The sequence below is a fragment of the Haplochromis burtoni genome, unplaced genomic scaffold, assembly GCF_018398535.1.
Source record: "Haplochromis burtoni strain Fernald_Lab_line unplaced genomic scaffold, NCSU_Asbu1 Contig_32, whole genome shotgun sequence".
Lineage (NCBI taxonomy): Eukaryota > Metazoa > Chordata > Actinopteri > Cichliformes > Cichlidae > Haplochromis > Haplochromis burtoni.
Window position 1 is genome coordinate 2,796,308 of NW_024582393.1, and position 17,869 is coordinate 2,814,176.

The 17,869-nt window shown below is 41.0% G+C and overlaps 1 protein-coding gene across 22 annotated transcripts in view; it reads left to right on the top strand.

Annotated features, from left to right (window-relative positions):
- Positions 1–4,562: 4,562 nt before the first annotated feature.
- The window catches only part of cast (calpastatin), a 31,147-nt gene continuing 17,840 nt past the window's right edge, over positions 4,563–17,869 (top strand). For 2 of the 22 annotated variants that reach the window (XM_042219415.1, XM_042219422.1), the window contains exons 1-2: positions 5,318–5,770; positions 6,429–6,518. In XM_042219415.1, the coding sequence (XP_042075349.1) occupies positions 5,741–5,770; positions 6,429–6,518 (120 nt within the window). In that variant the 5' untranslated portion in view covers positions 5,318–5,740. Of the gene's footprint in view, positions 4,992–5,306; positions 5,771–6,428; positions 6,519–6,558; positions 9,355–9,381; positions 15,153–17,869 lie in introns of those variants that run through there. The other 20 variants (XM_005918685.2, XM_005918682.2, XM_005918688.3 and 17 more) reach the window with 16 other exon arrangements.

Sequence of the window (17,869 nt, forward strand, 5' to 3'; positions counted from 1 at the left end):
CTGAATTTATTAAACTTCACCTAAACAATCTGCAAACTTCATTAAAATTTAATAAACTAGCATGTCTTTATTTTTAGTTAGCACATACCTTAAACACTTAAAGCTGTAAGCTAATGATAGAGCAGATGCTGCTGGTGCAATAAGCTGTACGTTTTACGTCCAGTGGATGATGATCTGATTAGTCCACTAAATAATCGGTGACTAGTCAACTATCAAAATAATCATTTGTGGCAGCCCTAGTTGTGAGCTACAGAGTTCATTGTATTTGTTAGTCTGGTAAATATAAAATCAAACACAAATATGGCAAAAATACATCCATATACACTGGACAGTGTTGAGTCCCTAAAATTATCTACAGATTTTGTCAAAGATAATGCAACAATACATTTTTTTTTTAAAAGAGGCAAACCATGCAACATTTGGTATTATAGAAAGAATTGTTGTTATGTGGAACGGCGTTAATAATTGTGTGAAGCATCATCAGAGTTGCTAGATTTATAATTAATATAAATCCTGTGAACCTCAGATTCTGTCGTCACGGTGTGACACATGCAGAGGTACATTAAAACGAATCCAAACCAGCATATGGGTTGTAAATGTTGTCTTGCACAATCTAGAAAGAAAATAGTTTTTCCATGTAAAAATACAATGCTGCCCCCACTGACTGCAGGTAGCTATTTGTAACAGTTATATAGCCACAGATGCTGTTGAGTTTGTTTACTAATGGAAAATCTGTTTTAGTGTGCTCTGATTGCATTTAGGTGCAATGACCCAGAGGCAAAAGTACCATGATTATGGACATAATAGAAATTGTTTAGCTGCAGTGCATGGCACACAAACTGTATAAATAAAGAACCACAAAAGAACCATGAAAATAAAAACACTACTATAGTAATAGACTTATTCATTCCAGTGTACACTGTTTTCCCTTCTTTTTTTTCTTTTTTTATAGAGTGAGCTTGTTAGTCATTGTGCTCTAAACTTGTCAGAGCTGATAATGACTGATATGTCTGGTCATCTGGCAGTGTGCAAACAGGTCTGCACCAGATCTGCAGTATAATCCATTTTTACCTAGCAACCACTGTTTGCTCTGACCACAGAGGCACACTCAGCCGGACACAGACTTGAAGAGCTGCAGGAATATGAGCAAGCTGGGCAGTTTATTTCAGGGGATTATGGTTTCATTACAGATCACTGAATCTTTGACTTGGTTGTCATCGATTCTCTGCATCCTCTGCTTTTATCTCTGGGATGTGTGCGTGTTTCAGTGAGTGGTGTGAGCTTACTCCTCCTCCTTTCCTTATTCCGCTGAGCGGACACTCACACCAGTTTACCAAAAAGATATGCACAATGAGTTCATCGAAATGAGGTCAAGGTCCCGCCGTGTTTCGTCAGCTAATTATTTTTCCAGCTCTACAGGCAGGCAGTGACGGAAAGCAGGAGCTTTTAGCTGGAGGTTGACGCAGAGGTGGCTGTAGAGCCACCTCAACACACAAATGTTCATCCCCGAATCAATTAGGCGTGGCAAATAGATGTGACGACTTGAGCTGCACTTCCTGTCCCTCTCATGGTTCAGTGGCAGTAACAATATTCTAGGTTGTTTAGTGATTTATGAGCATGTTACTTTTTAAGAGCCACAGATCAAATTTCAAGCACATAAAAAAATGAACAATAATGAAATAGTTTAATGATGAATTATATTCATAGTGCATTCAGCTGAAGTCTGTTATGCAGCAAACACAAAGCAAATACTTGTGACATGAGGAGATGCCTTACAAGTTATACAAGTTAGTAACCAATGGAACCTGCAGGCTGTGACACATGGTTGCCATGCCAACCCACATTACAAGCGTGTGACACATCTTCACCCACACGTCTCAATAAGTTGTCTAGAAGGACTACAGTTCATTTGAAATAAGTTCACAAGTGTCTCCTTTATTACATTGCATGTGTCAGATTATTGCTTAGCTGAAGTCATAGTGCGACATTTTTACACAGACATGCTGTGCAGACAAAAGCTAATAAGACCTGTAATACTGCCCTGTAAATACTACTGAACATCCCAAAATGTAATGTAATCTGTAATGATGATTTTCAGATAAAGCTCTTGGCCGAAACAAAAGTTTACCTATGTTAGTTTGGTTTCTAGGAGATACTGCGGTGTTGTGTTGCTATTAGGAGAAAACACTACAAGTGCAATTTAACTAGTCATCACTGAGAAATGTCCCCAGCCACATTTTGCAATCTGAACCTTGCTTTGTGCAGGCAATGTTGCACTATTTTGACGCAATGTTTGGCGTAATCTTTTAGCTATTGTAAATGAATATAAGAAAACCTAAACTGTTAACCAAAGCAAAGGTTAAGATTTTGATTAAATCATTCACGTCCCCAAAGTTCAATCAACGCTGCACAAATGCCATGTGCTATCAGAGGGTGCTGTGAAATTGTCTTTCTGGTGTCAGACAGATTGAGATTGATAGAGTGAGGAAACAGTTGATTGATGTGGGGGTGTGATGGAGTTTAAACTGTTATCGGGACGTGCAGGTGTCAAACGGACTTTGTCTCTAAAGGCCATCAGAGTGTTGTTCGGACATGTTAGTCAGTCACGTCACTTCAGGGATGTCAGCACTGAAAAACAGAGATGCAGGAAGCATAGATTTACAGGAAGTAGATAAAATGTGGAAAAGGCTTGGTGCTGACGGGTAGATTAGACAGGAAGTGCAACTCATTGGGGTGCAATCGTCTTTGTAGACTTCTTTGGTGTCTTATCTAGTGGTCTCTTTTAATTTACAGAAGAAGATGTCAGTCAAATCGTCTGTTCTGATAGTTTCTCATTTTTTAAAGTAAACAACTTCATAAACACAAAAGCAGTCCTGAAAAAAATTACCCTGTAATGATCCATACATTTAAAACGAAATGTTTTGAATCGATGTGTCACAGACATGAACATATTAGGTATGGTGAACAATCTCGCATAACCTGCAAAAAATTCAACATCTATGATGTCAGAAAATGTGTTATTAGGAGTCGCTGGAGAAAGCAAATAGATAAAAGAGACCACAGAATATCCAATTCAGGCTCATTTAATCTAATCTGCATGTCCGCTGCATACAAAATTTTGTTTATGCCAGTATGTATCTATGTATGTATTGTTGACAGTTTTAAAGTTATCATTACTGTCTATTATGGAAAAACAACTCTCAAAGAAGGATATATATTTATATTATACATTAGAGAAGTGCATTCAACAGATCATCTTTAAACGGTCTTCATCTTGTGTGATACTTAATTTGCAGTGTGATCAGTAACCTTCTTAATGCTACGACCAACTTAGTGCTTAAAGGGTGGAAAAAAGCTGACATAGCTAAACCCTAGTGAGTTGGTGCTTGTGTAAACAAAATATTTTTCCATGCTGTCACGTCATTGAAGGAGCCCCATCACCTGATATTTACTGAACATGACTGAGTGTTGGTTTGCACATTTGCCCTACATGTGAAGCACCCCAGTTTGTGCCAAAAAGTGTTTGCCTTTATTTAAACTGTTGTAAATGACTTATTGACCTATGAGCAGTCACACACATCCTTTATGAATAATATCAAGTCATTTTGAGCCAGAAAGAATATTCATGTCAAGTTAAAAGATGCAGCAGTTTTTTGCAACATGATTTTGTCCTTTATTTATACAGATAAGAAGTGCCGCTGACATTTCTTTTCAAGGTTTGGCCAACAGGGAAGCAGAAATTCCCAAAAATATATTATCACAGTTCTATAAAGAATTTTAATGGCCAAAAAACACTGAATTTATTATAATGTAGATTTCGAAAAAGAGTCTTAAAGATACTTTCTACATCTCTTTATTTTATATATAATCCCTTCATAAAACATGATGACTACATGCTATCTAGAAGAAAATATGGAGGGTTTTTTTTCTAAAGAGAACTTTTTGGCACAAAACCGTAAAAGGGACACAAATCTCACGGAGGATTGCCTCGTGAAGGCCATGCGGTGTCTGCCGATTCAAATTCAAACGAGATTCTTTCAGAGCAATCAAAATAAGCCTTTGTTCTTCCCCCCCCTGAAAATGTTGTCTGTTAAATGTTTTATGTTCACTCGGGTGAAGGCCAAAACCAAAACCTCTTGTCAAACATTCGCATTATTCATTATACTGAAAGCGTTGCAGCGGTTTTCAAAATAAGAGCATTACTTATAATATGATTAAATGCAATTATAAGTAGATAAATTTTAACACTGGACATTTTTTCTGTCACGTAGAAACTAGATCAGAATGGACAACCAGTAACATCGCCATAGAAAAGGCTAATTTCGTCACTGAACACTGTATTCAAACCTGCTGCTGCTGCTGCTGTTGCTTCGTGTTGACCCAGACTGTACTCGGTTTAGCCAGCAGAGGGCAGCATTGTGTCAAGAAAAACATCTTGCTGGGAAGGGAAAAATAACCAGGGGTGAGTCAACTCTTCCTGGAGCTGTGGGGCGTTTCCTCTCACACACCCAAACTGAAGCGAATGTGTTGGATACTTGTTTAAAATGCAAAAGAATACATTTGTGAATGCCAACCGATCCCAGTTATTTCCGCTGAACACTGAGTTTTCCCATTCACGTGATCAAATTAGAGTTTTGTGTGTACTTGGGTAACTTTTGGCTTAGTTTCTGGACCAGTCTGCACTATAAATCCTAAAAAGCAGCAGACCAACGAGACCTTACATGCTTACGCGATTAAATAAACTCCACGTTGAGAAATGTTCTGGTTTTGCCAACTACTTTAATCATCAAGGACGAAAGCTCTTTCAGCGGGAGGGGCAGCCTAATTAAAACCAAAGGCTGTGTGTCAGTCTGTAGAGTTTGATTTCCCAAAGAGAACTGAGGGCACTAACGAAACTTTGAATAGAAGTTCATCCATTTAGATTTTTGAAGATGCCACATAAGAAGAGAAGCCATGGCCATCATAAAGCTACAAAGGAAGCAAAGGACGAGGTAGGATTTTTCCGTTTTTTAGAGACATGCGGAATTCAGTTAATGTGTTTAAAGATGTAAACATCTCCGATATATCACAGCTGATTATTCTTAGACAAAGCTGCAGAAGTGTTGATACTGAGTTAACCTGATAAACTGCATCCCATTGCCATATATGTGCTCAAGCGAGAAACTGTTCTGCACATGTTAGAGCGCGGCTGTGTCATCGTTTGCAGAGGAATTGCTCAGGGCTCGTTGATTTATTTATAATGTCAGTAATTGGTTTTTCTCGGCGTCGCGAATGATTTGCCAGTGCCAAATGCCTATAAGGCTTTCATGTCATCTTTTGTAACTATGGGCTATTGCGTAAAGCCCCCCCTGGTAGCGCGCACCACTGAGCCAGAAACAAGCACAATAGAGATCTACGAAGTTCCTTCTTTGGAAATATAACCGTGTGTGTGTGTGGTGATGTGAGTCAGTGGGGTGGTTTAATGCCAGGCCTACAGGTTAATGCTGGATTGTTTTTGTTTATGCGAACCAGAAAATTTCACTGGAAAAAAAATTAGAGAGTGAAATTCTTTTGTAATCTCTCTGAGTCAGAAATTGCACCCCGGACAGAAGTGTGTGGCGATAATTTGGTGTCTGCTGGGAGTGGCGCTCTGTTCGGCAAGGTATGAGAAAAGATATCTGTCAGTGAAGACAGGAGAGAGCGGCATTGTAGCAGAGTGGAAGTTTTATTTCGGACAGTTGTTTTCACCTCCTGCTCTCTCATGGCGTATGCGGCATACTGGAGCAGTACTGTGAGTACATCGCCCTCTTTTTTCCCCTTCACCTTCTTCTCCCTCTTTCTTTTATTTGAGCCTCTGGCATTAGCACTTTCAAAGTAAATCTTGGCACCCTTTTAGACGCCAGGTGTGCTTTTATTGCAGAAAACCCGAACAGCTAGTCTGAAAGTGTAGGAGCGGTTCTGGATGCTCTGTGGGCTGTACAAGATATTGTTAGAACCGAAATAAAGTGCTGAAAAGACTTCGCCCACTTTTTGTCAAACACTATTCATACATGAGGGCGTGTGGCTGTTTAAACGGCCTTCAGCCCTCACGTTTCACATCTGGATTATCTCCAGTTATTGTGTCTCGGTACTGTTGCATATCAATAATGAACATTTTAGCATGTTAACCAATGCAATTAATGAGCTGGTGTTATCTTGCTTACATACCTTAATGCTACAAACTATGAAAATCTATTTGAGCAGACCTTTTTCACAGTTAAGAATATTACAAAAATGTTACAAAAAAAAAGAAAAAGAGGAAAAGCTAGAAAATAAGGCACCAACACAGTAACACAATAGACTGAAATCACTGCTTCCTGTCCAGAAGTTGTGTTTAATTTAATGCCAACAACTGACTCACCCTAAAAGCCCTAACAAACTGTTGTGTGTGTGTGTGTGTGTGTTTGTAGCATGGAAAAGCAGATCCTTGCACAGCTGAAGTCAAAAAGAGTAGACAGACTTCAGCCTTCTATCCCACTGCAGGGTCCTACTATGGCAAGGTACTGACTTCATTTTCTCCTGAATGACACAATGCCTTCAGCAATGTTCTGCAGCTCAAGGTTAAAACAGGGCGGGGATGCAGTCAGCTACTTTGCTCCATGTAAACCTCACAGGATGCATTAAAAGATAGGGGCTGTTGTGTGATTTTTGTCTCTCAATACTGCCCAGTAACTGAGAGTGGATACAAGTAGAAGTGTAGCTGTAAAAAAGAATCACCGCTGAACCCACTGGCCTGTTAATGTAGATGCAAACAAGTAGGTGACAATATTTACAGTTTGAATTTTCAGCTGCAGTTGCTATCAGAGCCTGAAAATTAGACTGTGGTCTTTCCAGACATTTTGAATATTTCACATCTATCTTATCTTTGTTTTTCTTTGTGGGTCAAGAGTTGGAGTTGCAGGATAGATGGGAACAAAACTCAACTCTTTGTGTTTGTCTCCCTCTGCTGAGGGCAGTGCTGCTTTTGGCTGCAGATGTTTAAGGACTGCATGTCTTTTTTGTTACCCAAAAATCAGGAGACACATTGAGCCTGCACGCTTATTTAACCTGCTACTTAAATAAAAAAAAGAATGTACATGTTTGTGATTGTTAAGAGTAATTTACTGTGACTGACAACTTTAGGAATCACGCGTGAAGCCATTTATCAAGGATCACTTTTACCTGTAATAACTTTTAAGTATCTTTAGCTGCAGCACAATATAAATTCTGTTATTCTTGTTTTCTAAAAAAGAAAAGAAAAACAAAATACAGGCTTCTGTCGACATCTGATCATGGTCCATACATTTGATGCAGCTCGACAGGAGGAGCTTATAGGTGACTGAAGTGCAGCGTGGATCTAAATATAAAGATGAATGCCACTTTGGTCACAGGGAGTCCAGTTACCCACTTTATGCTCTCTTACACCAGCACGTTGGTGACAACATCTGCTATTTTGTTTTCTGACACAGTTAAATATGTTGAGCATACTGCTATCTGCTGATTCTCTGATAACCTCAGTCTAGGTGAAAAAGAGTTTTTTTTTTAAAAAGACTACCACATGCCCCACAACCGCTGCAGGTTCACACCAGTTTTTGTGAGATTATGGGAACGGATAGTTTGCTTCACATGGCCGATGAGCTAGTTTTGCAGGTTTGATCAGTTGACACTTTGAAAGAGATATGTCAGTCTCAGAGGGAGTGTGTAATGAGTTATGGACAGCCTGTGTGTCTCTGTGCATGCACCATCATTGCACAATATGATCCTGGAGACACCTCATATCTCCCTGAGTACTTTCCCAATAATATATTAGGTACAATAATATAAATATTCACAGGTACAGATGGTCTCTAGCTCATAGTGTTTGTTGATTTAATCTGTTTTTAATAGTGTCAGACGGATGGTATGCATTTACAATGTTATGTCCTTTTTAAAAAAACAAAGAGGTGATGGGGTTTCTCAGGCGAGAGTGTTATCATCAGTATCGCATTGCATTGTTGAAAACAAGTGGATTATCCTCAAAGTGTGCTTTGTGCATAAAGGGCCGATTCACCACTTGTAGCTTTTTGCAGATCAAATAGGAGTGTCAGTTTCTGTCTGTTTGATTTAAAGTGATTAGTGGTAGGGTGCGTGATTGTCATATTTTTCCAAGGTGTGCCGTTAAAACGCTCAAAAAGTGAAAGGCTTGCCTGTCAAACTGATTCCATCACAGTGATTCACTCAGGGGCTGCACTGTTTGCACACCCCACCCAAGAACTACTCAGAGAGACAGATAAACTCACACTTTACAGGTGAGGTACAGCCCCATAGGTATGGATGGGATTGCACTTTCATTGGTTTTCATCACCTTTGCAACTTAATTGCCTTCCGATGTTTCTCAGTTTACTTTTCATGTTTTCCACAGTTCTTCTGGGATAATTCTTATTAATAAAGTTGAAAAAAGGGACCACACTGGTGAAGTTTCAGAAGCCCAACACCCGTGTTTCATGCTTCAGTCATGTGTTCACAGAGACACTCCCTACATTCCTCTTTAACACACCTTGTTTGTTGCTCAGGCCGTGGTGCAGAGAGACATGATGAAATCTCCTCTGTTGTCATTAGACAGGTTTTCTTTGGCTCAACTAGATGTTGAGATTAGCCTGCATCTAATCAGTATCTCTTCCTGCTATTATCCTTCGCAGATTTTATTACTGCAATACAGAAAAGAATTGAAGATTTCAGCTTCGGCCTCTTCTGTCATGGAAAATAGCTGACACAGGCAGAATATAAAAGTTGGTCTCTTGTTTTATATATGCAGTGTGGATAGACGTATGCGCTCATGTGTGCTCAAGGCTCGTGCACTATCGTATATCTAGATGTGTTCTTGCTAATGTGTAACTTGAACATTGTCCCAAATAAAACCGGTTCTGTTTTAGGTATGCTGAGTAAATTTTTTAACACCACTGCGTGCATATCTTCGTGCATGTGTGCCACCGTGTGCGTTAAAGCTGGATCTATTTCCCCAAGCAGAAGCTCACATGTTGCCCCCCTTTTAAGTGGGTGTCAGCCCATGGTCAGCTCACTTCCTAGTATAGCCCGGAGAGTTACGCCCCTCCCGGTTGTGACTTCCACATCAGATCCTCTTCTCCCTGACTACGCCCAGTTTAGTCCTTCTGCCCTCCCCTTTTCTCTGTCTGGGTCCATTCCCTGTTTGATGCAGGGAAACATGCTGCAAGCCGACAGACAAGGCAGAGGCTGACACACGCGCGCACACACACACTCACACAAACGACACGTTCAGCCAACATGGGTCAGATACTGAGCTGGATCCGAGGCCCACGGGACACCCCGGCTCTGCAGGATGTGGCAGTGGAGGAGCAGGTGTGTAGTAAAAGTGTGTCTGTGTGCTTGTGTAATGGTTTGTGCTGAGTAACAAAAGTGTCCACGTGTGTTTTGTTTTGTTTGTGACCCCCATCTCTATAGATATAAAAGCATATCTGCTGTTACTGTTTTGTTAGCTGTCCTAGTCTTTTGTGTACTGTATGTTTAACAAAGGACTTATAAGGGAAACTCACACAAGGAGGAAAACTGTCTTGGAGCCAGTCCAAATCCAGCCACACTCTCTCTCTGCTGGAATGTCTGAGGCTCCCGGTCAGCCTCTGTGAGTTCAGTGTTCTTACTGTAGTGGGATATTAAACCAAGGCTGCAGGAAGGCCTCCAGTATTTGCTATGAGGTGCTTAAGCCATCAAACTACATGGGAAACTGATAGACTCCTATAAGTGATAATGGTTGTTTTGAAGGATATACCAGTTTTTTCTTTGTGAAGGCTCCCACCCCAAATAGCATTCTCCTGTGATAATCCAAAGCTGCAGATGGAGCTGTCTGAAAGGGTGTGTTTAGCTGGAATGAGCTTAAGTGCTCTGTTTTTTATTTGGACAAGTTAAAGTTGAATGCAATGTAGGTCATATGCTGCAGGCTTTTGTTAAATTTTCACTCGTCTGGCAGAGAATGTGATTGCATGCTGATGTGTGACAGTTCAGCATTGGCTGTCCTCATGTCAGTGCTCTGTTATCAGGGCTGTGTTTGTTTGCTCTGAGTCATTTTATGTGTTAAAGGTCAAAGAATAAATGTGTCCCAGGAGGCCGACTGCACACAGATAGCCTTTGGACTTCTGGTCAGACCATTTTTGTTGTGTTACATTTTCCCAGCTCTGGGCTGCAGAGATCACCCTCCCTTGGGGTCTGGCAGCATTATCATGAAACGTAACAGGAAATGGCCACTGGGAAAATATATCTTGCCTGCACATGCATAACCATTACAACAAAGTCAAAGACAAAAAGTCATAAACAGGCAGGAGGGGATACTGTGCAAGTTACTCATGACATACCTGTTTTTACATGGTGTGGTACATTAGAGGGCTTTACAACTATAGCGTGAACTTATATCTTTAAATTAAACTAAACAGAAACTGATGGCTTCACAGATCTTAAAAGCCAGTTTCAGTCCATTGTTTAGTCACTCGGCTCACTGCTGTACTGTTCTGGTTCACGCTCACAGAGCTTTGTCTTGTTGTCCTTGGCTGCAACGTGTAGCCGAACATGCTATAAATACCTGCTTCATACCTGCTCTCAGTAGATGGAAAAAGATAAAGAGACAATAGTGTTGGAAATGAAAAACAGAGCTAAAAAGAGATTTCTGTCAAGCTTGTATCTGCTTTGTCAAAGAAAAAGTTTGATCTACAAACAACCGTTATCATACACATTCTTTATTTTTAAATAAGGAATGTCGATGATGAATTACCTATTTAAAAAAAAGAACTGGGAACTCTTTTTCTGAGACATATTATTAGTTGGAAAATCTAACCCTGCTGGTAGGAACGCTGTGTAATGAATCATGCATGTGGCTACTAGTGCTTGATAAACAAAACTAAGACCCAATGAAAAGTGTCACTTCATAGAACCGCTATAAGGCACCTTTAAATACAATATCATGCTGTTTCCTGTTGCCTGAAGTTACCTGTGTTACTGTTGTATTATTCATATTATTCTAGGTTTTTGACTTTTATCCTCTTGAGACGTCTCAGCCTGCGTATGTATTTTTCATCTTTAAGTTCGATGTAGTCATGTGAAATGATCCCCTCGGTTTTACAGTTGGGTATTTGAACAGTGAGTTACACTGTACGGTTCAGTTATGAAGGACTATAGCACTGTGTGCAACCAGAATACAAAGTATTGAGCAATCACTGAGACAGTGAGACACAACTGACTCATGTTATTAAATCACAGTCTGATGTCAAGCGTGCACCTATCTGCCCCCACTGTCAGAAAATGCTGACACTCAAATTTCCATCTTTCATGTTTTAATATTCAGCAAATCACAAACAGTTCAACTAAGGTGGTTACTAATGACATCATGACACACAGTGCCCGATTGCTTCAGTTCATACGTCATAACCACCTCTGACTGCCTTCTGAAGCCACACCTCAAAAAGATCATTTTAAACATGCTGAATGCAGGAGAGAATCAGACCACGGTACTAAAGCCCAGTTTGCACTGGAGTGGAGGAACACACTGTGTATGAGACCATATATACACAGAAACTTTGTTGACACATATCCTGCTCAGCTAAATCAGCCTTCCATTTCCTGTTGAGTTTGTTGTTGTTTATCCCGTTGGTAGGTACGGTGCTACTTTCCATCACTCCTCAAAACTCGTGCCTTCAGATTTGACACTGTGCTCTCAGTTTGGCTTGACACCTCATCTAAATGTTGCTCGCTGAATTTTGTTATGTCCGTTTTGGTATACCCGTCCTCCTGTCTGTTTACTGCAATGCTCGAGCAACAGCCTGTACTTGGAGCCAGATGACATTTGTCCGGATAAGTAATGTGAAGGCAGCAGACTCACGATTGCTGGAAACTGTAATGTGATGCAATGATTGAGATTCTCAGTATCGCTCCTCATAAACACGCAGGAGAGGTAAAAATGTTAGCAGGCATGCTATGATTATTGGTAATTGCTGACAAGTCCCAACTAAATCGTGTTATTGTAGTTCTTGTTCTTATTCTGTCATGTGGCTGACAGAGTCGAGCTGTTTCCTCTGGATAGGCTCTAGCCCTCCATGACCCTGAAGTGGATGGCTGGATAGATTGATGACATAATGTGGAAATGCAGCTAAGCAAGAGACATTTATAGCTTAGTAGTTTTTGTGGTGATGATATTTCTATTTGTATCTGGCTAATCTGTCTGAAAATCTAGTTATAGTATAGTATAGCATCATTGCATGGCTAACACACAAGTTTAAATTCATGGTAGAACCTAATAAGCTAATGCAGAAGTAATTTTAGCTGAAGCAAACAAACCTGTGCTGAAGATGATACAAGTCTGAAACTGAAGCTCAGCTCGCTAAAATAGCCTCAATCTGGACACTTGATTTAGCACACTTCCTGTACCTAATAATCTGTGGTTTGTTGGCAGTCACAACAAGCTAACATATTATTTTTAAAAAATATTATTACAAATATTTCTCTACTTTTCCTAGAAATAAAGCAACTTTGAGCAGATGTAATGTTTTCCCTGAAGCTTTTTTGCTTCACTTTTTTTAAACTGTCCCTATTGATGTCTCTGTAACTGAAATGTTTCACAGTAAGTGTGGCTCGCTTTACAACTGGAAGTCCGGTGAATGCTGCTCTAGTCTGCATGTTGAAGTATCTTTGGACAAGACACTAAATCCCAAGTTATGTGTGCGAGTGTGTGTGTGTGTAAATGTTAGACAAGGTGCTGTGGTATGAAGCTTGTAGTAAAATGATTTGTGTGCTCCGAGTAGAAGTGTGCTATTTAAGCAGTAACCACTGGTTGCTAGCATTGACCACTTGTCATGCTTCTGGCTGGGAGCAAAGTGTGTTTCTCAGATTTACCTTGGTCAAACTTGCAGGCTGTTGCTCCTGAAAACACTGCTGCCAAAACAATGAGCTAAAAGGGGATGCAAAACTGTTGTGTTTGGTTAGGTTAATCTCAACAAAAGCAAATGCATCCTTTTGATTTGACTTCACTGTGTTTATTTAAAAAATATACGATTAGGGTTTGTCAGGTTCCTCAGGCCACTCCTCTGCATTTTTTTTCTGGCTGTTTGTGCACAGTCAGCACAACACTCACTGGTTTCCATTTGCACTTTTAAGTGCTTCCTTGTATCTGGTTCAAACTGAGCGCACAGATTGTGTATGGCTGCTCCTGCTCCTAATCAGACCTGATTCACACGCTCTTTCATAACAGCTAGAACTTTCTGGCAAAACGCGTTTCTACTAGTCTAATCTCTCTGCAGAGTTCCAATTGATTTGACTCCAAACTTTTGCCAATGTAAATATCCCACATTAGTCTTTGCTTAAAGTCTTAGTTTAAGACATGTGATACCATGCAGCCTCCCACCAAGTTTGCCTGTAAACTTCTTGAACAGAGCCCACCTTTTATACTAGAAACCTCCAGCTTCTAGGTTTACCATTTCTATTGGTTGATCTCCATGAAAGGGTGTGTCTAATGTTGTCAATAAAGACAGCTGTTACCAGGGGTTGCAAACTAAGGCATTTGGATTCAACATGAGCATGTTTTCTTTCAGAAAAGGGGGCAGGCTCTGGTGTGTTTTTGGAGTCAGTCAGGCGAAAGCTGTTAAGTGATTTATTTTGAAGGGTCCCAGGACAGACACAAGAATTTCTGCCAGGGCAGGAGACATCAGGAGTCTGTCTGCTTGTTCTTATAAAGACATTTTAAAAGAAACATGGTTGAAGCTAAGCCGATAAAAGCCAGACTATAGCTCTCGAAGAATACAGCGATATGTCATGATCATGCTTACGCTCTGCTGTTTATCTTCATTCGAGCTGATTATCCTGGTGCTTGATTGTCAGCTGGCTTTGGCTGATATTTAACCAAGTCTGTTGAAGCTTGTGTCAAAGCAGCTTCCACATAGAATATTTCCTATAATCCTTTTCTAGCACATCTATAATAACATTAACTTTGATGCCAAGTCTAAATGCAAAGTATTTAGAGCTGTTTGAGTTCCCATTTTAACCACAGCATTAAAGTACTGGGACTGAACAAACACGACACGCATACAGGCCGACATTGTGTCCAAACAACAGTCTGCAAGTTAACAGGCATGCACAACGGTTTCAGATGACACACATGAACACAATGCTCCTTTTTAAGTTTCATCTGTGTGCTTTTGGTGTTTTGTGACACGAGGGGGCGCTGCTCTCCAGAGCACTCGCCTCTTAACGCGTTTGACATGTTTTTCGGTGTGGAGTGCTTGAAGAAGTTAACATAATAAGGATAAAGTTTAGAAGTTATTGACCTTTCAGCCAATCAACGCTGCCACTGCTGAAAGGTCCTGTTTAAAGAAAGGGGAAGCGTTAAATGCCCCTCTCTTGTCCCCCCCCAAATTCCTGTGTAACCTCTGGCTGGTATTTCCTGTCTGTTCCGTTGTTCGGGGCCTTTTTTGACGACCTGTGATGGAAACAAACATGTCTGAACATCACTGCTCTTGCCCTTTAAACTTTGTCGTTCTCCCCCATTTTAATGTTCCTCTCTGTCTGCCTTAGGGTGTGGTTTGAGCTGCATGTGATGGATCCTCCTCCCTCCCTCTCCTCTTTTCTGCCTTTGTTGTAGCTTTGCATTCTAGATTCCAAAGTTGTGAGTCTACCCGACACACCCAGACTCCTGCCAAAGCACTGCTGCAGAAAATCTACTTTCCTTCGTCACCCCTCAACTCTTTCTCTCTTCTTCACCTCTTCCGGCTTGATGCAGGCTATCGCGTGCTGAGCTGCATCATGCGTCTTCACCTAGCCCAGCCCGACCCAAAGCTTGTTCAGTTTTCCTGGCACCCATCGAGCAGTGGGTGGGGCTTCATGTGTTCAACTGCCCAATCCGACCGAGCCTGCTCTGCCATGTTGGATGAAGGGGTGGAGCCTGATGCAGCGGCGTCTTGTTGTGCTGATTCAAAGAGGGCGGAGTAGCAAGTTTTTCACTGCTGGGTGTGTGTATGTGTTTACATGTGTGCGTGTGCATGACATAAAGTTCGAACTAAAGTGTTCCTAAAGCAGGGGTCTTAGGTTAAGCAGCCTGAAGAGAGCCTCTTGGTAGTATTCACAGCAACATTTAAAGAGGATACACACTCACAGTCTGACCTATGGTATGTATCTGGATGGTATTTCCCTTTATGCTTGCTCTTTTGTAAATGCTTGCGTGGAGAAGCTTCCTGTTTGATACCTGTCACATCACTTTGGTGGCTGGTGTGTAGCAGAACGTTGGTTCAGATCAGCATTTGACAGTTTATCGCTCATGTGATCCTTCACGTTGTGGTAAGATCAGCGTGCTTCCCCTTAAGCCTCAAATTATGGAACTAAAGGACTAAAGATTTTTGTGTTAGTCTCTCTCAAATGGGCCTTGAGAGCAGTTGTTGCTAGTGTAACAAAAACTTTGTTCCAAGTAAACGTGAACGACCAGCAATCCAATGTTTCATTACTATTTATGTATGTGGCATTCAAGGTTGACACCTGGCTCTTTATGGCTTTATATCATCTTTTTGTGCTCTCCATACTGGGTTTTCTCACTGTAAACGTGTGATACAATAATCCTGATGGGAAAATGCAGTACAAACACTGAAGCACAAGGGTTGGTTTGTTTGTCTTGTATGATTAGGATTTTTGTTTGGCTGCAGTTGTAATTTTGCCATGGTTGTCCTGTTTCTTGTCCTCGCCTGATGTGACAGTTAAATGCGTCACCACCTCATCAGAACAGGTTGCCTTTTAAAGTACGTTTAGTCAACGCCATTACTCCTGATTTCACCCAGCTCTCTTGAAATCTGCCCTCCAGCAATAATGCTCCTCCTGCTGCAGCTCTGTGCTAAAACTGAAACGCTTAACTTTCACACTATTGCTCCACTTTCTTTCCTTGTTACGCAGCTGACTGCGGCTTTCGTCATTTCCACCACTGGTCAGACGTGAGCCACTTATCACTATTGACCTTTTTTCCACAAGTTGCCAGTGCTATTTTAAAACAGAAAGCTGAGGAGTCGTTTCCAGCCATTTTCACATATGCGTGTCTGTGGTGTGTTGGGTGGGGCCAGCATTAGTCATCAGTTTTCATAAGAGGGCAAAGCTACTGCTTCAGTCCCTGTTGTTTGGTAGGGCCTGGATATATGTACTGCATTGTTCCTTGACCAGTGATAAATGCACAATATGGAGTGCAGTCTTGGCGTTTCATGCCTGCGTGTGTTTTTCTATCATTCATATCTGACAGCAGACAAAGACTTGAGCAATAAACCTCAAGCTGACAGGCAGTTTCCTGTCGTGCTAAATTGAAAGACTACCAAAACCTGTTGGTTTCAGATGGCAGTGCGCCGCCCTTGCCACACTGTCACTGCTGGCCCAAGTCATGTGACAGAAATGGTGTGGATCTAAAGTGCTGCATCTATTTTGGACACACTCACTTAAACTATGCCCAGCACTGCGTCTAGCTCTCTCAGAATGACCATGATGTTACTGGTGTCCCGTTATCAACTACGTCAGGCAGTGTCCTCGCTGCTTACCCAGTGGCTCTATCTATGGACATGCACGGCATGTCACTGTTTGCATACGTCATGTGTCTTACATGGAATAAAAGATTCAACAACATATGCCCACATATCACGATCTTTATATGCGCTGTTGTGTTTCAGACTACAACTGCACCGAATCCCAGTCTACTGTATGTACTGTATGTGTCTGACAAAATCAATATGTCCTTTGCAAAGCAGATCCATGCTAACTATTGAGTCTTTTCCACGCTTCGACTAAATTTGGAACCCTGCATCATTTCTATGACACCCCCCCCCCCCCCCCTTCTTTTACTGTCTTGTGCATTTCTGTGCTGCATAACAGAAACACAGAGTGCTGTTTAAGAAGACAACATCACAAGCTGCAGAAGTTAGTTCACTGTCACAGGTTCAACCAAAGAAGGTCTCATAAAGTTTGTATTATCTGCACAGTTTTCATATATGATGCGTGCAAAGGTTATTTCTGTTCTATTGGCTTTTTTATCAAACTTGTATACATGTTGTGTGTATAAAGAATGAGCCAAAACTTAAGGCTGGACAGAATGGCAAGTGACATCTTGCATACTGTCAGTTCTACTATTGAGTGCATCTTCTGATAAAGGTACTATTGATCATTTGGACCTTTTAAGTTTTGCTGTGCAGTATGCTCCACGTATACAGCTTATAACTCACCTCCATCAACTTCACTTTACTTTCACACAGTCCAATATGTACTCAGATCAATACAATAAATACTTTATCAAGACGGCAGAGATTTCCTAAGAGTGGATGTTAGGCCTCTTCCGGTTGTTTGGTAAAATGAGTAAATTCCTCCCAAAAAATGATTCTGAAACTATAACCCAGAAAAAATGTGGCCAGCATCTGCAATCGTGTTTGGGCCACATTTGACACTGCCTGACCTCATGGCACCATAAGGCAGCTTCAAATGAGCCACAGGTCGACCAAATACCGAGCACATCTGGAAGACTCAGCACCTGCTATAAACCACGTCAAGCACGGCTCATGAAATTTATGCAACACCTGGTCTGTAGAAAACAACTGTGTGTACTATGTTTGGTCCAAATGTGTCTGCTCTGTGGGAAGACTTGTTGCTACTTCCTTTCTTTCTGTGGTGCGTTGTGGTTTGTGTTAACCAAGAAAGTGGTCCTTTCCCCCCACTCGTTGTCGAATGTGAGTGAACACACTTGGGTTTTCTTTGTCAAGAGGTTCTGAAACAATATTGATTCTATCATGTCAATATGCATCAAAATTTAAAAGGGAAAAACTCCAGCTCTTTGAGTCAATGGCGTGAAAAATTAGGGCAGTTTTAAAGT